Genomic DNA, 25,362 nt, shown 5'->3' with positions numbered 1-25,362 from the left:
ATGAGTGTTGGCCATCTGAGCATTTTACATGCCGCATGAAAGGTGGGGGATTGTGAATTTAGGAAAGAAAGTGGTTTATTCGGGTTATCTCATTTAGCAAAGAGATCTATTGAATAAACCAGAATGGGAGGCTGCTGTTGTAGATGTTTAAAATAAAGGCATATGTGTTTTTTTTTTTATCAGTGGTTTCAAGATTAACTTTCATTGAACATTGAGTCTAGAATTAGCTACAATGAATAAACAAGAAATCATTCATCTCACCATCAGCTGTTATTATGAGACATATGCAAACTGTTAGCGTTTAGAGGTCTGTGGCTTATACTTTATATAAAGAAGGTAATTGGAGAGTTAATAAAGAATTGTTCAATGAATTCTGTTTTCATTGAATGACATAAACAACAAGGGACAGGGACTCTTCTCATGAAAATGCAAAAAACCTTGGTAATTACCTATGCACATTTCATAGATTTCTGTTCCTGCAGCTCTCTCTCTTCCCTCTGTCAGCCCTATGTCCTTCTGTATGTTGTCCCCATCACCTGGAAGTACCCATACAACCACTTGTGTGACAGGTATCCATGCTCTCTTCTTCCAAATCTCTCCTCGATACGAATTTTGTCATTACTCACATTAACAAGGTTTTGCAAGATCAAGCCTAAAGAAAGAAAATTATGGGTAACAAATCAGACAGGTAGTGCATTTACTGGATTTGATTCTACTATCCATAAGATTCCTTGCTTAGCAGTGCCCACACAGATGATAATACATTAATGTTGCCTCAGCTGGTGGTTTAGGACTCATAGGCAGACCAGAGTGTGTTTTGATGAAGAATTTGGAAGAGGAACGGGTAAATACTTCCCATACCCAGAAGAATGAGCTCTAGTCTCCCTCACTCCATTGGAGTCTCTCCTGAGTATGAATTTACTCACATGAATAAGGCTCTTTGGACCAGATTTTTAGGATTGCAAGTCTAGTTGTGGGGCCCTGTCTACACTGTGTCCCATAATGCACAGAACATGTTGTTGGTACCCGTATTGTAGTAATACTGACCTGCACATTACATTTCTTAGAGTTTTGTATTGCCTCAAATTATGGAAATTCTGTCATAGTGCTGAAATTGCAGTTCAAAAGTTGCCATACTAAATGGACCTAATATTTCTGCTCAACAGGCCTCATTGATAGTTATGCAGATGAAAAAGCATTTCTGGAGAAACAAATACAGGAAAAAACAGATATAATAGACCATCTTGAGCAAGAGCTACTATGTACAGGTAACAAATTGCAGGAACTAGAGGCAGAACAACAGCAAATCCAGGAAGAAAAGGAGCTACTCTCCAGACAAAAGAGTGCCATGATAGCAGATGCAGGACCAGTTGAGCAACGTATGTATTGTACACTATTATATACTATTTTTCTATGAGGTTCCTTCATATTTTTCTACTCCATCTTCAGTAAATTTTCAGAAGTCCTGACTTAACCTTTTTTTTTTTTCCTTGTAGTATCATTCATAGGACAATACACTAAGACCAACAGTTTCACTTATGGGAGTCTAATTTGAGAACCAAAATTCATATTTAGGCTACTTTTTGTTTAGTTGCATGATTTTTCAAAATTGTGAGCAACCACGGCTGCCAATAAAATCATGAACAGCTGTCTTGGGTCAGCACCTCTTAAAAAACTTGGCCATCTTCATTTAAGTGACCAAATTTGTACTTAGCTGACTTCAGATACCCAGCTTTAAAAATGCTGGCCTGAATGTGTTCCTTCCTAGTACAATTAGGTGTGTTACTAGTGTTTGCACATGAAATTCACAATTGAAGTAGTCATACAAGTTCACACATAAGACACTGAGAAAAGTATACTTTTCCCTCGCCAAACTCCTCTTTCAGAGACTCACTGTTATGAAATAACAGTGATGGTATTATGGATCCAGATGAGCTCCCTCTGCAAGTTAGCGTACCACACTCTTTTAAGGGAAATCCAACACCTGGATCCCCAAGTATTTTAAGCCTCTGAAGTGTTTTAAGCCTCTGGCACTGTCCCTATCTTGGGATCCCTAGATACACCTTCAGAATGCAGACCCTCTGCTAACAGTTTCCTCAGAGAACTATGACTGCATGACCCAGCTACCTATCCCTGGGTCTTGAGACTCCACCCTGAGAAAGCTGTTCTGTTTCCAGTGACTGTGGGAAGGGGCAGTCCTGCTCCTCTCCCAGAGCAGCGTAGCCCTAAAGTAGCGTGAACTAGAGCAAGGTGGTTCTAGCTTGCCACTGCCCTTGAGCTACATGGTCAGGACCGCACACACCCTGTCCCCCACAGTCACTGGAAGCTTCATTGCTGTGCTTTTCCTGCCATGTCACTACAGGTGAGTGTAGGGGTAGAGGATAGGCAGGTGCTGGTGGGGGTGTGTGTATGCATATGACCCTTCATGTACCCCTTTGCATCACCCCTGCTTTGCACAGATTTTAACACATTTTTGTTCTGGACTTAATCACGCAAGAAATATACAGATCCATGTAAATAAGTAACCCTATACTGTAGAATCTCAGAATTTCAGACACGTCGAGGATGGAGGTTGCTTGTAATTCTGAAAAGTTTGTAACTTTGAACAAAACAGTATGGTTATGGTTTCAAAAGTTTGACTGGCTATTTACTTCATACAGCTTAGAAACTTTGTGATGCAGAAGAAGAATGATGTTTCTAATCATCTCAGTTTAAATGAAACAAACACAGAAAGTTTCCTTATCTTGTCAAAGTTTTTTAAACAACTTTCCACTTCATTTTTTGTAGTTTACATAATACTGTACAGTTTTTGCTTATTTTGCTGTGGGTGGTGGTCTCTGCTGCTGCCTGATTGCCTGATTCCAGTTCCATATGAGGCCTGTGGTTCTGGTTCATAATTTGATGCTTGTAACTCTGAGGTTATATGGTATGTGTTTTCTGTCACTTTGACTTACCCGACTTTTGAGGGTGTTGGGGGAGACCATCTGAGCTGACGTATGCAGCCCTCATCTTAGGCTGGTGAAAATGGGCTACAGGGAGCACACAGACCAGCTCCTGCTCTTTATAACTTCCATTTGTCTGTCAGATGATTCCCTAGTCAGCCTCAATAGGTGGACTACACAGTCCTACCAAATAATTTCATTGCTAAACAGTTAGTCCATCCTCCCGCCCCAACCCCCCACCCAGTCCTATACACACACAAAATGAGAACAAGCAGTCCTGTGGCACCTTATAGACTAACATATATTTTGGAGCATAAGCTTTTGTGGGCAAAGGCCTGTTTCATCGGATGCACAAGTGGTGGGGGCGTGTTTCCAGAGGGGTATTTAAAGAGTGGGGTCTGCTACTTTAAAATCTGTGATAGATTTAACACATACCATAGAACCTGTAACAAAATCCAGGTGTTAGATTTCTCTTATAAGAGTCTAGTACGCTAACTTGTAGAGGGAGCTCATCTGGATCCATAATACCATCACTGTTATTTCTTAACAGTGAGTTTGTGAAAGACTGTAATAGGTTTAACACATACCATAGAACCTGTAACAAATTTAAAAGTAGCAGTCCTTAAACAAAGAAAATTCAAAAATCAAATGGAGAGAGAAATCTCTGAACTGCAATTTATTTGCAAATTTGACTCCATCAACCAAGGATTAAACAGAGGCTGGGAATGGCTCACCCCTTACAAAAGCAGCTTCTCTGCCCTGGGTGTTAATATCTCCCCGTTAGACTCTGACAATGGTCCCACATACCCCTGTCTGATCTGACTTGTTTTTCCTTCTTTTGATACATACTACTGATAATGGGCCATTTCCACCTTGCTGAATGTACCTTGTCAGCTCTGGCCCTCCCTTTTACTGGGAACCCACTCTTTAAATACCTCTCTGGAACCCCCCGGCCCTCCCACTCATGCATCCGATGAAGCAGGTCTTTGCCCATGAAAGCTTATGCTCCAAAATATCTGTTAGTCTATAAGGTGCCACAGGACTTCTTGTTCTCGAAGATACAAACTAACACAGCTGTCTCTCTGATACTACACACAAAATGGCTCTTCTTATCTAGGATGTTGGCATTTGAATAGAGGGCCATTCCAATTTGAGGAGCCTTTATTATCAGCCGGTGTCACTACATGTTGGAATTTCAGTCCAATATGGAGGGAGCAAGGCAACAAAGAAAGTAAAGAAGTCCATATCTAAAATGGAAATGGTAGTCTGACGCAAGTAGGTAGAAAGAGCCCCTACTATCAATAGCTTTGACAGTGAAGGAACTCTTCTTCTGTTAAATAACACATAGAAAGACATCTCCCAGCTGGTTTATACTAGTTAACAGTTTACTCAACAAATGTTTGACTTCATAAAGTAAATGCACTTTTTAAATCCTTCCTTCAACAAGGAACTAAATGTCTGTGAATTAATATTTGTTGAGGAGAATAAGTTAGGGCAGTAGTATTCAAAAAGTGTTATATTGATCTTTCCAATGCTGGAAATGGCACACGAAATGTTAGCATTTTTATTTAATACCTGGGAGATTTATACAAAACATTGCTAAAGATTTATTGTTAAATTATAAATTATAATCCCCATTATATATTTGCCATCTCAAGTATCTATGTTTACACAATGAACATTTTTAATAGTAATCTGTTCCTTCTTGTGCTACAGTAGAGAAATACTTGTATGTAATTTTGGTGTACACAATCATTTTAAAATATAAATTGTTTCATTTGCATTGTAAATTTGTGGATGCAAAATACATATCTGTGTCATACTTCTCAGAATAACTAAGCATTTTCCTTAAGCTATCCCAACAACCATGTCTTTAAACACAGCGTCCTGTCTTCAGCTTCATTTTGTTTTATGTTATTGAATCATGAGAAAACTGTAGCTGGCATGTGAATTACTTTGCTTCTTGTTTTTTGTTGTTTTTTTTTTCTGTTCTCCTAGGCATAGTAGATGCTGCAGTCGATGCAGCTTCCCAAGCAGGTGTGTTTGTGTATTGCATGACTGATCTTTAATTGGGTGGCAGACTTACACCTACTGACATTTATTAATCAAAACCTTTTGAGCTTTCAGCTTATTGACATTACTCTAATTCTTACTGGCCTTCAGCTTTGATGTTATATTTCACACTCACAGTTTGTCTTTTTGATAACAGAATTTCTTTTAATTTGTAAGCACAATGTGTTAGCATAGATTTGATAAGCAGATTGATTAGTAACCATCATCTTATTCAGCTGTGAATGATCAGATTTTATGCCATATTGGAATGGGTTTTTAATAGCCTTTTAGTTGCTGTTAATTTGTTAATATAATGAATATGATTTTCCTGAATATTGTTTTATATTGACATGTAATGGTTACCTAACAAGAATTGGTTAAAAATTATATAAGATGATGGTATCCAAAGGATCCCTATTGTGTCGCAAAAAAAAAATTATCTCGTGGTTTTCTTTTCATATACCTAAGTATCAATCAAGTTTGTGAAGATCCTTCAAAGATAATTGCTCTTTATAGATCCCTAGTCTTGGGTCTTTCTTCAAGGGATGGATAAGGCTAGGTTACATGATTCCTTGAAGTATATGCCTTTACTGTCTCATCAAAGGGGTTCTAAAATTTATTTTAAATGCTTCCTAGTCCTCTCCTGAGGACACACAACCTAAAGCTGGGGATCTGTATAGGCCATTGCCCTTTGAAAACTCCAATTACAAGTAAGTAATTTCTTTATCTATTTCACCTCACCAGGTCAAGTTCTGCAGTATTTCCCTCACATGTTGTATATGCATCATGTGAAAAAAAATTGGAATGGATTAATCTTATTGCTACAGGATGAGAAGATGGTTGGGTTTTCCGTGACTTGTTATAAAGCCTTACACTTTCCTCAGTTGTAAACAGAACTGATGCATTTCCTGTATTGTACCTTTTTGTACAAACATCTTTTAGATTAATATAAAATTTGGACAATAAAATGACATGATAAAGCTGTGCTCTTAATTTTGTGAAGAAGATTATAGCATTTTTGCTATTTCATCTCGCGTTTGCTATGGGTTTTCTGTAGCATGATAATTTTTCCATAGAAAACACTACATTATTTTTAAAAAATTAATAAAACCCAAACCTGTTCACATCCTTTATTTGGATATAGCATGGATATGTGATCTTGGGGAGTGATTTTTGTTGTGATAATATAACTAATTATGCATATCTAAAAGCAATATGGTTTCTTCATTTAAAAATAGAATTGCTGGAAGAGACAGAAAAGCTAATGAAGGAAAAAATAGAAGTACAACGGCAAGCTGAAAAAGAGTACGATGACCTCCAGAAACAAGTGAAGGCCCTGGAAACAGATGTGGAGGAGCAAGTTAACCGGTTTGTAGAGTTAGAGCAAGAAAAAAATGCAGAAATAATGGATCTAAGACAGCAAAACCAGGCTTTGGAGAAGCAGCTTGAGAAAACAAGAAAATTTCTAGATGTAAGTAATGAGAAAGAAGAAGGCAGAAAATATTTGGTTATGTTTTCAGGTGGACTGAACAGGTGCAGAGACGAGTGTCAATACGAGATCTCTGCATTTAGAATATACCCAGTTTATTTTGGAATGTGATTTTGTTAGAAAATGTAATGTTTAATGTTTAATAATAATTTTGGGGAGTATTTCCAAACTTGCAAATCCAAAAATCTCTAAACTGAGTGAAAAAAAAGATTGTTCGCAGTTGGCTTCTTGTATGACAAGGTATACTGTGTTTTCCAATTTATAAAAATTCAAGAAGGGAATGTCTGAGTTTACCAAAAGAAGGATAGGATACGCTTGATGAGGATTTTAGTCAGGCCTCAGGTTTTTATATAGCTGCCTGAAACTATCCAACAGACAAGTATATCCATGTTTAGTCAGATCATTGCTCAGGGCTTTCACCAACCCCCAGTCATTTTCCATCCAGGTCTCCCCAGCCAGACCATGGCTTTGACCTTACCATTCGCTTCCCCTCAGGGCATGGATGGTGTTGGCTCCATGCTATACCAATTATAGGCATCCCAATCCCCCTTTTCCACTCTGTTTCTCTACCCAGAAATTCCATTTAAGTCTTTTACGGGGCAGGTTTTCTGGTCAGTGGATGCCTTTCCAATGGAGCACCAGCACTGGACATCCACAGTCACACTTACCAAATAAATTGCCCCCCACCTTTTCTTCTCATCAGAAAAGGTCCTCCCTAACAGTACTGTGGGACAGGTGAAAAACCCCACTCTGCCAAAGCATATCCATTGGTGTGGGAAAAATTCCTTCCCAGCCCCAGTTAAAAAAGGAGTGATTAGCATAATGCCTACAGCAGGTCTTAACCCAACCTGGTATTCGGCTTCTATAGGGGCGGGAGGGTGTGTGCTGCCTTGCCTGCAGTGTGGAAGAGAGGGGCTTCCCACACCTCAGGCTTGCACCTTTATGGCCTTCAGACCTCTTATTCTTGGGGCCGGGGGGAGGGTTTCAGTGCCACAAAGCTAACTACTGTTCGCGTGCAGCAGTCTCTGACCTCATTCCCCACGATCCCCTGGCCATACAGCGCTGCTGCCTTCCCTTGGCAAGCCTGGTCAGTATTCGCCCTGCTTTATGTGCAGTGTGGCCATTTTCAAAGGAGCCTAAGGGACTTAAATATCCCACTGTCATTGAACTTCATGGGATTGGGAGGTAAGCTCTCTTAGGCTGCTTTGAAACGTTTCATCATTTTAACAGTTTGGACTATGTGTACATTTCCCTGACAGCCTCTCCAACTGCACACTACTGGATGCCTTTTCATCTGCCTCATCTCTCTGCAGTAGTTGCATAGTTGCAGGGGAAGCCTTCCCTTTTGTCAAAGCAATGAGGGGTCCTGTGGCACCTTACAGACTAATAGAAATGTATGCACATAAGCTTTCGCGGGCAAGACCCACTTCGTCAGATGCAGGTAGTGGAAATTTGCAGAGGCAGATATAAATAGGCAGACCAGAGCAAGGCTGGAGATAACGAGGTTAACTCAGTCAGGGAGGGTGAGGCCTACTACCAGCAGTCGATCTGGAGGTGTGAACACCAAGAGAGGAGAAACTGCTTTTGTATTTAGCCAGCCATTCGCAGTCTTTTTTTAACCCTGAGCTGAGGGTGTCAAATTTGCAGATGAAATGCAGCTCAGCAGTTTCTCTCTGGAGTCTGGTTTTAATTATTTTTTGCTGTAGGAGGGCTACTTTTAAATCTGTTACTGTGTGTCCTGGGAGATTGAAGTGCTCTCCTACAGGCTTTTGTACATTGCCATTTCTGATATCCAACATGTGTGCGTTTATTCTTTTCCGTATGAACTGTCCAGTTTGTTCAATGTATATAGCAGAGGGGCACTGCTGGCACATGATGGCATATATTACAGTGGTAGATGTGCAGCTGAATGAACCTGTGATGGTGTGACTGACCTGGTTAGGTCCTGTGATGGTATAGATATGTGGGCAGAGCGGGCACAGAGGTTTGTTGCATGGGTAGGTTCCTGAGTTGCTGCTTCTCCCTACCTTCCCCCAGCGGTGCAGCTGTCAGGTTGACAGCCACACAGCTGGGAGAAGGCAGGAAGAAGGGGCTTTCAGCTCTCCTAGCTGCCCACAGTGAGGTAAAAGCCTTCCCCCTGTCTTTCCCCAGTGGCACAGCTGTCAGGCTGGCAGACTTGGGGCTGGGCAAAGGCAGGGAGAAGGCTGCAGAGCAGTGTCAGGTAAAGTGAGTTATGCACAACTTGAATCCGTGTATGTTGAGGACTTACTGTATCAGGGAGTGCCACTGGTAATGTATAGCTCGTGGACTGATGTTCATTCATACTAGGTGACATTCACTGTGATGCAGGGAATCAATACAGTGCCTTCCAGATCACTTGAGATCTGTCTGAAGCTGTTCCCAGAAGTCTACATGCCACTGGATCTGCAACAGTATCAATCCAATGTGAAAATCAGTGTACAGGGGACTCAGAATAGCAGTGGCTGTCATTAGAGCCCTTGGATGGAGGAGCAGACTAGAGGAGCTGCACTGAAGCCCTAACCCCTGCATGTGATTTGGAAGTGATGAATTCCACTGTTACAAGCAGTTCTCTGCACAAGTTCAGTTACTCCAGTTCTGTGAAGGGAGAAATTAATTTAATTTGTAATTAATGTAAGAGCTAGAGTATTTTGTAATGCCACCTTTGCGTTATTCGCTGCTAAACAGTGTGAACTAGAAGACGTCTAGATACAGTTATCACTAAGATGATTTTGCATTACTTCATTTTGCACTGTTCTGACATTGATATTCTAATTAAAATTAGTGTTTTTCTATAATAGGATTCAAAATTAATGTGACAAATCTATTTCTATAAATTTAACATAGTATTTATTAACTAACAATGTGAGTTTTAGAGCAACATAGCACTTGGCTGGGTTGCAAATAATTTTTTTATAAATGCATTAGAACTCTGATCTTTCTTCTGAATTAGAATAGAACAGAGTTCATTAAATCAGTAATTTGTGGAGGTTAATGTTATGTCTCTCTATATTTGACTTTTGTGAAAATTGAAGATCCATAGTATTCTGCTAGTCTGGCATTTAAACAAAAGGGAGAAATTAAATGTTCTTCCCTGTTGCATGTTAGTTTGATTGTTTTCGTTGAGTAGATGGGTTATTTTTACTTTTATAAACTGACAGTTGAACAGGCATTACAACCCCCATTGTTACTAATGTTGGAGCATTTTATATATGAATATTTAGAAATTATTTCACATGTCACAAAATATATCTCAAATAATTTGATTTAATGAAAACAAAATTGTTATGCAATATTCAGATACTTTTTTAATTCTTTGAATTTGTTTTTTGTACATGGTATGAGTATTCAGATTTCAATATTTGAATTTCCATTTATGTTAACTGTGAAAGGAAAAGAAAAGTTAAAAACATCAAAATAATAGCTCTCTTGCTGACTGTTGCAGAAGAAATAATATACTCCGTTGCAGTGTTGCAAAGTAGTATTGGATCCACAGAGAAATAGATTGAGGGTTTTTTTTTTTGACTGATCACACAGAAAAATAGGCAGTAGTGACTGTTTAATAAGTGAAGGGTTTTAATAAAATAAAATAAAATGGGATGGTGCTACCTAACAAAAACAGATAGATAGAAACATGGAAAGAAAACAAACTCACAGTTTGCAGAAATTAAATGAGATATGCATAAGTTAAATATGGGTTTTTCTAATAATTTTTGTCCTAATAACATTGTTATAATTAAATTTCAGGAACAGGCAATTGATAGAGAACATGAAAGAGATGTGTTCCAACAAGAGATCCAGAAACTAGAGCAACAGCTTAAGACTCCACAGAGGTTTCAACCTATCAATGAACACCAAACTAGAGAGGTAACATTTTGAAGTATTATCAGCAGTGCTTAATGAGTCTACCTGACCAAAGCAAATGATTGACATGCTATAAACATTTTTGTAACATTATTTTGTAAGGTGCATAATCTGCATCTTTTGCAAAACATGAAAATAAATCAATTTGGATGTAGAGTGAAAATATTTGAAACAGGAGAATAATGCCGAGTTCAACTATCATTTAGATACATGTAGATACATATCGATAAATGTGGAACAACTAATGAAGATAGATGAAACTTCTTAGGAATTCATAGAAACATTCAAATTATTTGCCAGCTTCTCCAGGTTCTTTTAATGGAGCATGTCCAAAGTGTTGAAACTATTTATAGTGAAGAAGCCACTGTATGTGCAAATACATACATATAAAAGACAGTCACTAGTAGATAGAGCCCCCTCCTGCCCCCGCACCAGTCATTGTGGGCCCTTGCCCAGAGCCCATATCCCCAGCTGGAATCCTTACCCACTTGCACACCCTGAGCTCCAACCCAGTGAGAGTCGGGAAGAGCAACCAAAGGGTGGGGGGTGGCGGGGGGGCGTGGAGAGCTTGGTGATGGGGGTCTCTGAGAACGGTTGTGGTAGGGGTAGGGCCTTGGGGCAGGATTGTTTGGTTTTGTTCAATTAAAAAGTTGACAGCCCTGCTTAATAGCTGGCAACGGACTGTCATCTTAGATGTCATTGTTGTCAGATGTCAATGATCAGTCGTTGTTTTTCACTTAGATACACATGGGAAAGTAAATAGCCTGCTAGTGTATTGTCCAAAAATGTCATGATTTGTAAGGTCCTGGGTTCAAGTGAAAAATCCTATTGAATGTGAAGCACTAAGAAATAAAAAACCAAGGATAAAATTACAAGACATAATTTAAATGGATTATTAGATTAGCTTTTTTAATTGCATGGTGCTATATGTAATAATATTTGAACTTTCAACTAACACCATATAAATAATGTACAGAAGTGCCCATTACATGATCATCCTATTCATTAAAGGTTAAACAGAATTGTTTTTCTGTCTCTTGCTATAGCTAATATACCTGTAATCTCTACACTAGCGCAGTTATGAAACATTGTTTTATTCTATGTCAGTGCCTTGAGCAAGAAGCAATATTTTTCTGTCTGCTTTTATTTTATATTACTGTTCTGGTTTTATTTTCTGTTGTTTAATGTTGTTAGTGCTTCCACAGTGAATTATCTTTATACCTGGTCTCACATCCACTTTTCCATTTATCTTCTCCCTTTGTGATATCTGATTGGTTGCCTCAAACTTAGATTAAAATACTTTTAGGTGGATAGCATCCTTCCATCTGTTGTCTTTCATCTGTCAGATTGCTTTGACTCCATTAGCTCCTGACAAAATCATAACTTCAAAATACTGCAGATACTGATATCTACTTCTTGAATGAAAAGCTGTGTTTGTGTCATCTCTCCCTGTCAGTCAGATTAACTCAATCTCAGGCCAGATGTTTTCAAGTTGTTACTCGCACAGTTTCCTTATCTATAGTTCTGTCATATGACATCTAGAGCAGTTGTCCCAGTTGTGTTTACCTTAGCCATACCTTTCCTGAAACCTTAATATTTCTTAATTACTTGCCACTTTGACTACTTCAATTACTCCCCTAATGTGGTGCTCTGAATGTGAAATGTCTCAACTTCAGGAGATTCAGAATGCTTTATCTAGACAATGTTTTCCAGGCCAGGAAGTGGTACTGTGTAATGTGTGTCCTCTTTTTACTTTTGCTGACTACCTAGCCCATCTCTAAATCCTATTTAAAAACCCATGCAGAAAGCTAACTTTCTGTTAATCTAAAGTTACGGTAGCACTGTATTAACTGACTTGAATGTAAAAGGTCTATACGATGTTGGAATAGTTATAAAACTAATATAGTACAAGCCTTCTTATCCAGCACTTTATTATTCAGAAAACTTAGTTAACCGACATCTGCCATATACATAAATACAATTCCCCCTTCAGTTAACTAACAGGTATCCAGCATCATTTTCCAGTGCTTGCAGAAATTGTGTTTGTAAAATTGTGGTGGTAAAGGCCACTCTTTTGTGGTGCCTCTGAATATAATACCATACCATCATGGGATATTATCTGACCCCTCCTGCAGACCCATTTTTTGCATTGTTGAAAAAGCTTACTTAACTGGCAAACCCCATTCCCTATGCATGCCAGCTAACTGTACTCAAAAGCTAAAATGTTTTGGAGTATGGAAATGCATAGTTAAGGTTACCCAGACAACTCTGCCCCCATAACAGCATGAGTATTTTACCATTCCTTCTTTCACAAATTACTTTTGGTTCAAGGACTTTTGGCACAAATATTTTTATAGGACTTGAAGAATAGCAGGACTTCCAGAATTGAGTTCATTTTCCAGGGTCAAGACACTTCTCCTTGATGATTCAGGGGTTTGCCTCCCACTGATGAGCTGAACAGGAATACCATAGTAGGGTGTCTGAAAACATTTAGAATGACACAATAAGTTGTAGGGAGTAGCAAATGCCATCACATAAAATGTAAATAGAGGCATAATTGGTATTTATTTGATTTGGAGCTACAAGACTCTAATTTTGCCTGGTCTTCTGCCAAGAAGGTATGAGATTCATCTGTCTGTGGAGTTTTTTCTCCTCAAAAATCAGTGTTATGCTAATGTTAGAAATACATTCCAATATGTTACAAACTAATGACTATGGTACCATGTCATCCACCAGGTTGAACAATTAACAAATCACCTGCAGGAAAAAACAGACAAATGCAGTGAGCTTTTGCTATCTAAAGAGCAACTTCAAAGAGATATACAAGAACGGAATGAAGAAATTGAAAAACTAGAGTGCAGAATAAGAGAACTCGAACAAGCCTTAATTATCAGTGCAGACAATTTGCAAAAGGTATTGTTGTATATAAAAGTTCCATGTCTTTTCTATTATTCTTTATTTGCCTAAGAATAGGACAATGTTTACTCAATTATATGAAAGCTAAAGTATCTTTATATAATATTACTTTTTTTAAAGGTGGAGGAAAGAAAGCAGTGTGGAGTTGCTTCCGCTGTGAAAGGGGAATTGCCTCTGGAAGCACAATTGCAGGCTGAACGAGAAGCTGTAGATAGAAAGGAAAAAGAGGTACAGTGTCTCTAATGTGTTCAGGTTTACTTTACATATGAATTATTTATTGGTAATTTTGGCTCTGCACCTAACTCAATACAGTGATCTCCAGTTCACTGTTTATACACTCTGCAGCAAGACCATCTTGGACAGTGATCTCAATTCCTCCGACAAGCTGTGCATGCTTAAGCCTGGTAATTGTTGGAATAGGTTCTGCCAAGGACCTTTTAAAGTACTGTAGGAAGTGGTGATATTTATTCGGTAGTTGGCACTTTTTAGTTGAATTGTTTCTAGTCTGGGTTATAGTGAAGTTATTGTGCACCCTTGCAGAGAAAATCTTGTTAGACTATATATTTGGTTAGCAGACTTTCAGTATTGCAGAACACTAGATTTCTGTGAGGGAAGACCAGATATGTGCTTCTTTTTTAGATTCTATTGCTTTTCCCTTGCAATATGGAAAAATGTGCCATGCTTAACTTTTATGAGGGTATTAAGGATAGCAAAGCACCCTACTACTGACACTGGACTGTACACATTCAAAGTGTTTTTGTAAAAGACCTACATTATGCCATCCCAGCCAAAAAAGTAAGTATCCTGATGACAAATGGAATGGAATTACGAAAATGTTAAAATTAAGGAGAGAAAATCACCCAAAGGCTGATACCTGGAATCCTCTTCTGTAAAAATCATAGAGTATAACTATCATCATCGGATCGATGGACTACCATTATAACTATAACAAGTCCTGTGGCACCTTATACACTAGCAGATATTTTGGAGCATAAGCTTTCATGGGCAAAGACCCGCTTCGTTGCATCTGATGAAGGGGGTCTTTGCCCACAAAAGTTTATGCTCCAAAATATCTGTTAGTCTGTAAAGTGCCACAGGACTTCTTGTTGTTTTTGAAGATACAGACTAACATGGCTACCTCTCTGATAACTATAACGACGAGTGCTGGGGCAAGTTATAGATTTATTTGGGCCTAAGCATTTGGGGGTGAAAACCACTTTGTCAGATGCGTGGAGTAGAAATCTCGGAGGGCGGGTATGGCAGCAAGCAAGTAGGGGAGAGGAGGGGCACAGGGCAGGGGGTTGAGATGTGTGTGGAGGGGAGCAGAAATTAAGGCAGGGGGCTGGATAGAAGGACTCAGACAGAGGGTTGGGAGGTGCAGGAGTCAAGGGTTGGGAGTGAGTTGGGGCTCAGGGCGGGGGTTAGTTGGGGGCATGCAGGAGTCAGGACTCGGCGCGAGGAGAGGCTCAGAGCAGAGAGCTGGAGGTGTGTGGGTGTGTGGGTTTTGAAAAATACAATCATTTAAATAAAGAAAGTACATTTTCTTTTTATTTTCCCTTTAGAACCCAAATCATTATTGACTTAAGGACCCAAGCAACCCCAGTTAAATTTGCTAGTGTAAATAGAAACAAATGAGAAACTCTTACAAACAGTTTTTAAAATGTCATTTAAATTATTTTGAGAATCTAAAGCCATTGTGAGGTAGAACAGATAAATTTAAATGAGCCCAGTTCTGCAAACTCTCCCTCACTGGAAGTGTCATAGTGATTTCAGCCTACTGACATCACTGGCTTTGCATACAGTTTACAGGCCTAAAGAGAATGAATGAGTTGCCTGGTCTGCTTCCAGATCTCCATTTCCAAATCCATTCAATCTTAAAAATAAAATATATCTTTACAGTCAACATGGGCAGTATATTGGTGAACATAAAACTAATTTGAGTAAAACGCTGGTTTTTTTTTTTAAACAAAACTGATCCCAGATATATGTTGTGGATTTTTTGTTTTTGTTTTTGTTTTTGTTTTTTTTCTTGAATGTGGCTCTGCTGTGTCTTTGGCAACCCCTTCAATCCACATTTTGGATATGCAGATCACAAACCTTGAAGAACAACTGGAGCAGTTTCGAGAGGAACTAGAAAACAAAAATGAAGAAGTACAACAATTGCATATGCAATTAGAAATCCAGAGAAAGGAATCCACTACATGCCTTCAAGAACTTGAACAAGAGAATAAATTATTTAAGGTAATTATCAGACACAATATTATAGTTTCATTCCAGTTTATCCTGAATAAATTTATTTTCGGGTGAACCAAGATCCTTAACTCTATTTAATGGCTGAAATGTTGTGTTGTTCAATTTACAAAAGATTTCATATAATCATTCTTATTTAGTGTAATCTTCTATCGTAATCTATTAATTGAAGATATTCAGAAAAAAAATACATGTAATTACATCACATGCTATGGATTTTTTATGGGGTAGGATGAAATGGAAAGATTGGGACTAGTGATCCAGAAATCTGAAGATGCATCCATAAAAGATCGTTATCTCATAGCTGGGAAACTTGCTCAGATCATGCAGGAAAAGGAACAGGAAATAGATCATCTTAACGAACAAATAACAACCCTGCAACAGCAACTTGAAATCACAACAGACAACAAAGTATGTATTTGTAAAATCTTTTTAACATCCTAGTTCATATTAACATCTTTCAGAGAATATGTTTACATCATCATCAGTAGAATACAATGTTTTAACCTTCAAAACTAATTTCTGTTTCTCACTTCTTTTGTGGGCCCGTTGTTCTGTTAAGAAAACACATGACAATTATTTTGTCCTGCATTTGCTTATATAATTGTATATATTCTGCTGTCTTAAGTTCTCCTTATTGTCTTGCTGCCTACCAGGATGCAGCCATCTGAGCTGCATCTCAGCATGCTTGCTGAATTTATTCTATTGTTTTATTTAAATGAGATGTACATAACACTGTATGCTGCATTTTGGCTCCACCTGGTGGAAGATGCTTCATTTCTGGTCATACCATGATCCATAACGCTTTTGAGCATGAGCTTTCGTGAGCACAGACTCACTTCATCAGACAGCATCTGATGAAGTGAGTCTGTGCTCACGAAAGCTCATGCTCGAAACTTTTCTGTTAGTCTATAAGGTGCCACAGGACCCTTCGTTGCTGTTACAGATCCAGACTAACACGACTACCCCTCCGATACATAATGCTTTTGTAACACAATATAATGCCTGTCAGAGCTGCAAGGATTTTAGACAAGTGATTTGCAGCGCTATCTTGATAGGGCGAGGTGAAATAAGAACCATTTGCTTTGTTTTCCATACTGTAAAAGTTCTAACTTTTTGCTGTTTTCTAAACTACTATCAACACTTCTTTTTCTCCTGTAATAGCCAATGACACTGATTCGCCACTGGATTGCATCCATTTTGCATTAGTGTAATCCAGGGCTTGTCTGCGGTATGCATTAATGGTTTGATTTAGCCCTTTTTGTTAATGTAGGTAAGCACAGTGCACCGCGACAATTAGAGCATAGCAGTCTAGTGCTTGCTAGATTCAGTATCCTAGCATGCGAAGTAGAGTAAACTCTTTCATATTTGGCATTCTATCATCCAAAATTCTCAAATAACTGGTGTTTTAACCATAAGTAAATTTTAGTTACATTTTCAATAAGTACAATATAGTGAGAGTAAATACAAATAAATACAGTTTACAGTGTACAATACTACTGTTGGTAAATAAAGTACTCTGCATACATTTTTGGTTGTTTCTTAATATTTAATCTTGTTTTCCTTTACTGTTATGCATGGCTAGGTGTACCTCTCTGTTATCCAGAATATCTGAATATCCAGCAACCTCCCCCTTATGGAGCTGCCAGATGTGAAAGAGTTTACTGTATGAGGAGAAACTGGCCCAATGTGTCATATCCCATGTAGAAAGTAATTGGGTGATTTATTGTGATAAAGTTTTCTCTCTAATTCAACTAGTTTTACATATGACTGTGTATAAATTATGTTCTTCTTCGAGTGGTCCCCGTGGGTTCTCCACAATAGGTGTCAGGCTCGCCCGGCGCTGCAGATCAGAATTCTTCTAGCAGTTTCTATTGGAGCGCGCATGCGCTGACGCGCACTGCTCCCAGCCATGTGCGCGATCCGATCCCCGCCAGTTCCTTCTCAACCGCCATCGGCTGCAGACGGAATCCACTCCGGCTAAAGCCAGAGACAGATAAGATAGTTGTTTTTACGTGTAGTTTGTTTTTGTCACTATCAAAAAAAAAAAAGAGAAAGAAAGAGAATATTAGACAGCAGAAAGAAGAGGAACAAAGGAGAGAGGGGCGGACAAGAAGGCTAGTTAAGCCGTCCGCTGCCCCGCAGGCTGGTCAATGTTATTTTGGGTTAGAAAGCACTGATTAGTGGCTAAGTACCCTATTAACAGTAAAGACTCACCGCGATGGCCTCCTCGGGGTTTAAGAAGTGTGAGTCATGCCGCGAGGCTGTGCCAGCCTCCGATGGGCATAGTGAATGCATTCGCTGCCTGGGAGAGTCACATGTTACCCAGAAGTGTTCCCACTGCGCTAAGCTTACAGCCAGGGACAGGAAAGACAGAGAAATGAGGCTCAAAATGATCTTGTTTGATAAGGCTCTCCAGCCGGAACTGCTGGAGAATCCTCACGCAGAAGGGCCCTCTGGGTTGCATAAAAGGAAGGCAGCCTCTTTGAATCCTTTGGTGCAGAAGAGGAGGAAACTCTCCCCGGCTCGATCCTTGCCGGCGGGCCCAGCAGGCAGGACGAGCGGAACGCAAAGCCCCCAGCCACGAGCTCATGAAAGCGGCAGCACAGCAGCGCACGTGGGAGAGGCTGAGCCTCCGCTTACACAACAGGTGGCATGGAAGGCGCCGTGAGTGCCAGCGAGGCAAGCGCCGGAATCGGCGGCGCCGACACATGCGGCACCAGCCCCTGTGGCGCCGACGGCGCAGGGGCACCCAGCACGGAGCCTATTGGTGCCGGAGGAAGCTACCTGCGTGGCACCGCCACTGACCGTGCCGAGCACAGCACCAAGATCCCTGGCACGGGAAGGGGCGGCGCCCACCCCGCAGGGGAGGGGCAAGGCAAAAACAAAAACTCGGCACCTCAGTCCATCTCCAGGCAGGGCCGCGCTGCCCTTATATCCTAGCCCCCCTGCCCCCCCCCCCCCACCCGAGATACACACACTGCACCGACAGGCTGTAACTCCACCGACTTATTTAGGGCCTCCCTCTCTGTTCCTCCAACCAATTTTGCCATGGCTTGGGCCACCTTTCACCATTTCTGGGCATGGATCCCCTTGAGTACTATCACAAACCAGCTTCACCACTATCTATGTCATTGCGGAGGTCCTGCTCTCCCAGACATCATGGGTACACTCCCGATCATGGTCTAGGTCTCCATCACTGGGCCCTTGCCCATGCTGCTATGGTCATCCTCATCATGCTGAACACAGACACCACAGGTCTAGATCCAAGGGCAGGTCCTCCCCTGCTACTCGTCAATACTCCCGTGTACACTCTCGCTCTGGGATGGGAACACAGTTGTCTCAGGGGGAATTAAGTCCAGAATCCCTAGACTTTCCTTCACAGTCCTCCAGGGAGCAAGTATATCACCGAACTCGGGAGCCAGAGGATTTGAAGGAGGTGTACCCCAGTGGTTCCTCCTCATCCTCCCCAGATGAGGCCATGGCCCCTGGGGATGTTTCCCCCCCGGATGACCTTAAACAATTCCAGGAGCTGTTCAAAAGAGTAGCTTTCATGCAGGACATTCAAATAGCAGAGGTGCAGGAGAAGCATCATAAACTCCTGAAAAATTTGAGACTCCCGGCTTCATCTAAAATCGCTATCCTGCTGGACGAAGCCATTATGGAGTCAGCCACTAACATATGGCAGACCCCGGCCTCTATTCCGCCTACAAACAAGAGAGCGGATAAGAAGTACTTCGTCCCAGCCAAGGGCATGGAGTTCCTCTTTAGTCACCCGCAGCCCAATTCTTTGGTGGTCGAATTGTCCCAGCAGAGGTCGAAGGCGTCTCAGTACAAGTCGGGGGGGTCGGATAAAGATGCTAAGAAGCTAGAGCTGTTTGGCAGGAAGGTATTTTCCTCCTCTACCCTGTTATTGAGAATGGCAAATTACGCGGCACATCTATCAAATCACAACTTTGACAATTACTCTAGACTCACTCCCCTCATGGATTCACTCCCGGAGGACAAGAAGCCGGTGTTAAAGGCGATTGTCCAAGAGGGCTATGCGGCGTTGCGGATGGGAGTCCAGATTACCCTGGACGTGGCGGACACAGCGGCACGTTCAGCAGCTGCAGCAGTGGTAATGCATAGGGAATCCTGGCTCCAGACGTCTGGTATCCCCAGGGACCTGCAGGCGAAGATCGTGGATCTTCCCTTTGATAAGCAAAACCTGTTTGCGGACTCAACCGACTCGGTCCTCCACTCCAGCAAAGACTCGAGGGTCACACTTAGGACCTTGGGTATTTATACTCCCCCGTACAAGAAGAAGAAATTTTATCCTTAGCAGAGACGCTACGCTTACCAACCACAGCGTGCTCAATATCAGCGAGGCTACGACCAAGGGCGCCATCAACAGCAGCAGCAATACAGGACTCCCAGGCGACGTTCTCAACAAAGCCGTACACCCTTGGGGCAGGCCCAGAGACAGCAAGTTTGACGGGTATGTCGGGGGCTGCACTATCAACACCATCGCTCAATGCCACTCTCATCTCATGTTCCATCATCGCCTCAAACCGTTCCACTCCCAATGACAAAAGATCACCACAGACAAATGGGTGCTAGAAATTATAGCCAAGGGTTACACGATCCCTTTCCAGTCACTTCCACCGACGAAGCCTCCCGCCAGGCCTCATCTCAGGGACGCTCCCCACGAGGCGAGGCTCAAGCAGGAGATAGATCACCTCATGTTCATAGGGGCGGTGGAAAGAGTGCCGGAACAATTCCAAGGGAAAGGTTTTTATTCACACTACTTCCTAACAGAGAAGAAAACAGGAGGCTGGAGTACAATCTTGGATCTACGGGGCCTCAACCATTACTTGCGCAAGCAACGCTTTCGGATGATCACAGTTGCCTGCATACTTACGGCACTGGACGATGGAGACTGGTTTGCAGCCCTCGACTTACAAGATGCTTACTCTCATATAACAATCCACCCAGCACACAGACGCTTCCTCCGCTTCACGGTCGGCAGGGAACATTTCCAGTACAGGGTTCTTCCGTTCGGCCTATCCTCAGCACCCAGAGTCTTTACCAAAACCCTGGCAGTGGTATCAGCCTACCTGCACAGACAGGGGGTGTTTATTTTCCCATATCTAGATGACTGTCTGCTGAAGGGGGCCTCAAAGGCAGAGGTCTTACGCATGATACGCGTCACCGCGAACACGTTTACTTCGCTAGGCCTAGTTATCAACCTCGCAAAGTCAAAGACCGAACCCACACAACATACAGAGTTCATAGGGGCACGCATAAACTCTATCACAGCAAGAGTATACCTGCCCGACGCCCTCTTCCGCACCATCAACTCCCTGGTGCAAGTCATGACGTACAGCCCCACGGTGCCAGTCCTAACGTGCCTGCAGCTTTTGGGGCACATGGTGGCAGCGACGTTTCTGGGACAGAATGCCAGGTTACGCATGCGAAGCCTGCAGCATTGGCTGGCGAGTGTTTACAAACCGGCATCCCACACTGTCCACAGAGTAGGGTCGCCCATGACGGAGGTGCGCAGATCCCTAGCGTGGGAAAATCCCAAGAATCTGCTAGTGGGGGTGCCTTTTCACCAACCACAAATTTCTATCTTTCTTACTACCGATGCCTCCCACATAGGATGGGGAGCGCACATTGGCAGCAAGGTGACACAAGGGCTATGGTCCCCTGCGGAACAGACACTACACATAAACATACTGGAGCTCAGAGCAGTGTTCAACATGTGCAGACATTTTCGAGATTACCTGCATGGCAAAGTAGTCGGGATCAATACTGACAATACCTCCACTATGTTCTACATCAATCGACAAGGAGGGGCACGATCCCGTGCGTTATGTGCAGAAGCAGTCCGATTGTGGAACTGGTGCATTGCCAACAACATAACGTTGAAAGCCTCATACTTGCCAGGCGCTCACAACGTGAAGGCAGATCAGCTGAGCAGGCGCTTCGCACTCACGCACGAATGGCAGATCCGCTCTGACCTGCTACGGCGCATATTTCGTACATGGGAGTTTCCCCAAGTCGATTTGTTTGCCACCCAGTACAACAAGAAGTGTTCCCAGTACTGCTCCAGAGCAGGAATAGGGCGGGGGTCCCTGGGGGACGCATTCATGATTTCATGTAAGGGCCCTCTTCTCTACGCGTTTCCCCACACACCGCTTATCCACAAGGTTCTGCAGAAAGCCAGAAGTGAGAGAGCTCGCATGATACTCATAGTCCCAACTTGGGTCCGGCAACATGGTTTCCCTTGCTTCTGCGCATGTCAGATCGTCCACCACTTCCCCTACCGGTGGCGCCGGACTTACTCATGCAGGCTCAGGGATCCACAGTGCACCCGCACCCTCAGGGTCTGCACCTACAAGCATGGTTAATCCATGGCTCAGCGCCTTAGAGAGCACGTGTATGGAGGGAGTACAACAAGTCCTGGAGTGTAGCTGAAGGACCTCCACCAGGAGGACTTATGAACAGAAATGGACTCGATTTACAGCCTGGTGTTCTGCCAAGCAGTTAGCTCCCCTTGACATTCCTATAACCGTAATACTAGAATACCTATTGGACCTCAAACGAGACGGGCTTTCTCTATCCTCGCTAAAGATCCACCTCGCTGCTATATCAGCTTTTCGGCATACAGAGGAAGGGCCCACTGTATTCACCCACCCTATCGTCACAAGGTTCTTGAAGGGGCTGGTAAACCTGTACCCCCCTCGAAAACCGCTTCTGCCGTCATGGAGTTTGGACTTGGTGCTCAGCACGCTATCGGGACCACCCTTCAAACCATTAGCCACGGTACCCCTCTGACTCCTTACGATGAAAACAACCTTCCTCCTTGTGATTACGTCAGCCAGCAGGGTGAGCGAGCTCGCAGCAGTGATGGCGACGCCGCCCTGCACAGTATTCTCAAAGGAGGCGGTAACCTTACGGTTACACCCAGGCTTCATTCCAAAAGTTTCCTGAGAGTTCCATCTTCACGAACCAATAGTTTTACCCTCGTTTTACCCGAAGCCTCACAGCTCCAGCAAGGAGGCGCGCCTACATCTCCTAGACGTGAGAAGGGCGTTGGCCTTTTACATAGACAGAACTAAGTCCTTCCGGAAAATGGACAGGCTTCTGGTGTCTCTCGCTCCCAGGTAAAAAGGGGAAGGCCTCTGTTCACAGAGAGTTTCAAAGCACATTGTGTCCTGTATAAAAATGTGCTACGAGCTTCAAAAGACCCCTTTGCTGGCCCCGCCGAGGGCTCCTTCCACCAGGGCGGTGGCGGCGTCAACAGCCTTCTTCAAGGGCATCGCATTAAAAGACATCTGTAGAGTGGCGACCTGGTCATCCTACGACACCTTCGCCAAGCATTATGCCCTGCATTGCGTATTCGAGGAGGATACCCATCTGTCAACAGCAGTCCTCTCGGGGGTGAGCTGCACATGAATCGATTACCCACCTCCTTCCTTGGGTTACTGCTGGGTAGTCGCCTATTGCGGAGCACCCACAGGGACCACTCGAAGAAGAAAGAGAAGTTACTCACCTGTAGTAACGATGGTTCTTCGAGATGTGTCCCCGTGGGTGCTCCACCACCTGGCCATCCTCCCCGCTTCGGATCTCTGTCTGTTTTTCAGGAGCATCCAAGGCGGTTGGTCAAGGAACTGGCGGGGACCGGATCGTGCACATGGCCGGGGGCACGCAAGGGAGTGGCGCGCGTCAGCGCATGCGCGATCCAATAGAAACTGCTAGAAGAATTCCGATCTGCGGCGCTGGGCGAGCCCGACACCTATTGTGGAGCACCCACGGGGACACATCTCGAAGAACCATCGTTACTACAGGTGAGTAACTTCTCTATCATAAACATTGTCTCCAGAGATGGATATCCTTCATTTCATAATGCTAAGTCATAAAGAAACAACTGTGTGTACATTTAAGAGGTGGCTGAGCGTTTTGGATTTCATCCCACAAGGTGATAGCGGAATCTGCTTACCCTGAACTCTGATGAATTGCATAGTTTCCATATATTTTAGTGTGCTAATTCTTGCTGCACTGAACCTGAGTTAGAATGAAAGAATCATAGAAATTAGAGGTAGAGAAAAACATCTCCTAACAGTGAAGGATTATTCCCATATTCTGTCCAATATAGTTTTAAATGTCCCTAACAAAAGTGTTGTCAGCACTTTGAGGAGATATGTCTTGCTTTTTTTCAAAGTCCTTGGCCATGAACTTGGTGGTTGAGAAAGAACTGGAGTGGGAGAAGCAGGACCTCCTTTCCCTATGCACCTAGAGTACAGTTATGTGTAGGTGCAGGTGTAGGCCTGCAGACACTGCTGGCAAACATCTCTGAAAGTACACAGGTATGCACACACTTGGGCTACGTCTACATGTGAAGCCAACATCGAAATAGCTTATTTCGATGTAGCAACATCGAAATAGGCTATTTCGATGAGTAACGTCTACACGTCCTCCAGGGCTGGCAACGTCGATGTTCAACTTCGACGTTGCGCGGCACCACATCGAAATAGGCGCTGCGAGGGAACGTCTACACGCCAAAGTAGCACACATCGAAATAAGGGTGCCAGGCACAGCTGCAGACAGGGTCACAGGGCGGACTCAACAGCAAGCCGCTCCCTTAAAGGGCCCCTCCCAGACACAGTTGCACTAAAAAACACAAGATACACAGAGCCTACCACTGGTTGCAGACCCTGTGCCTGCAGCATGGATCCCCAGCCTCCACAGCAGCAGCCAGAAGCCCTGGGCTAAGGGCTGCTGCCCAGGGTGACCATAGAGCCCCGCAGGGGCTAGAGAGAGAGCGTCTCTCAACCCCTCAGCTGATGGCCGCCATGGCGGACCCCGCTATTTCGAAGTTGCGGGACGCGCAACGACTACATGGTCCCTACTTCGACGTTGAATGTCGAAGTAGGGCGCTATTCCTATCCCCTCATGGGGTTAGCGACTTTGACGTCTCGCCGCCTAACGTCGAAGTTAACTTCGAAATAGCGCCCGGCGCGTGTAGCCGTGACGGGCGCTATTTTGAAGTTAGTGCCGCTACTTCGAAGTAGCGTGCACATGTAGACACAGCTTTGAAGTGGAGCATGCTGAGGGACCAAACATTTAAAAAGCGCTCCATTTACTGTGCAGGTGCGCCTTCTATCTAATGAACACCAAGATACTGCTAGAAATTTTTACTTGTGTTTAAGGGATTTTCTGTGCAAGCAGTAATGCAGCTATGTGGCGGTGATTTCTAAAGTGCACTTATGTATATTTCACATTGACTGGTCTATGTAGAACCTACTAGGTTCCAAACTTTAACTAGTGCTATTAGAAAGAGTACAACATTAAAGCGCTCTAGGAAACATTACAAAGGCTGCATCTACACTACAAGATAAATTTGAATTTATTAGTATCGATTTTGTAATTCTGGAATTTATAAGTTCCAAATTGATCATTCTCACTTCCCACATGCTCCTCACAAAGTTGACTCATTGCTGCCACACTCAAATTGGCTAACATCAATTGTAGTGGTAGTGCTTTGTGGAAACCTATCCCACAGCTCCCTCATCCCCGTAACATTCTGGATATGCTCGCTTGTCTTTGGCATCATCTTCCCACATTGCATTTTCCTCATTCCCCTCCCATGCTAAGCAAACATCCAATTTTCCCGTTGAAAGGAAGGTAAAATAGGGCATCCACACAGATGGCAAAAAAGTTTACAGAAATGTCTTTCTTCTGTAGTTGAATTCTGAACTGGCCGTAATACAGGGACCCTGACTGTATTCCCAAAGTTAGAAGAAAGAGGATGGAAAAGTCTAGGAAAAAAGATTTTTAACTTTA

At 42.7% G+C, this 25,362-nt stretch overlaps 1 protein-coding gene across 6 annotated transcripts in view; it reads left to right on the top strand.

Moving 5' to 3' along the window:
* The window catches only part of AKAP9 (A-kinase anchoring protein 9), a 252,463-nt gene that overhangs the window by 183,587 nt on the left and 43,514 nt on the right, over positions 1-25,362 (top strand). For 4 of the 6 annotated variants that reach the window (XM_074984762.1, XM_074984758.1, XM_074984759.1 and 1 more), the window contains 8 exons: positions 1,167-1,379; positions 4,941-4,979; positions 6,233-6,465; positions 10,249-10,368; positions 13,102-13,278; positions 13,402-13,509; positions 15,370-15,522; positions 15,763-15,942. In XM_074984762.1, the coding sequence (XP_074840863.1) occupies positions 1,167-1,379; positions 4,941-4,979; positions 6,233-6,465; positions 10,249-10,368; positions 13,102-13,278; positions 13,402-13,509; positions 15,370-15,522; positions 15,763-15,942 (1,223 nt within the window). The remainder of the gene's footprint in view (positions 1-1,166; positions 1,380-4,940; positions 4,980-6,232; positions 6,466-10,248; positions 10,369-13,101; positions 13,279-13,401; positions 13,510-15,369; positions 15,523-15,762; positions 15,943-25,362) is intronic. The other 2 variants (XM_074984761.1, XM_074984760.1) reach the window with 1 other exon arrangement.

This window comes from Carettochelys insculpta, chromosome 2, assembly GCF_033958435.1.
Source record: "Carettochelys insculpta isolate YL-2023 chromosome 2, ASM3395843v1, whole genome shotgun sequence".
In the NCBI taxonomy this organism is placed as follows: domain Eukaryota; kingdom Metazoa; phylum Chordata; order Testudines; family Carettochelyidae; genus Carettochelys; species Carettochelys insculpta.
This window is presented reverse-complemented; position numbering and strand designations above follow the sequence as displayed.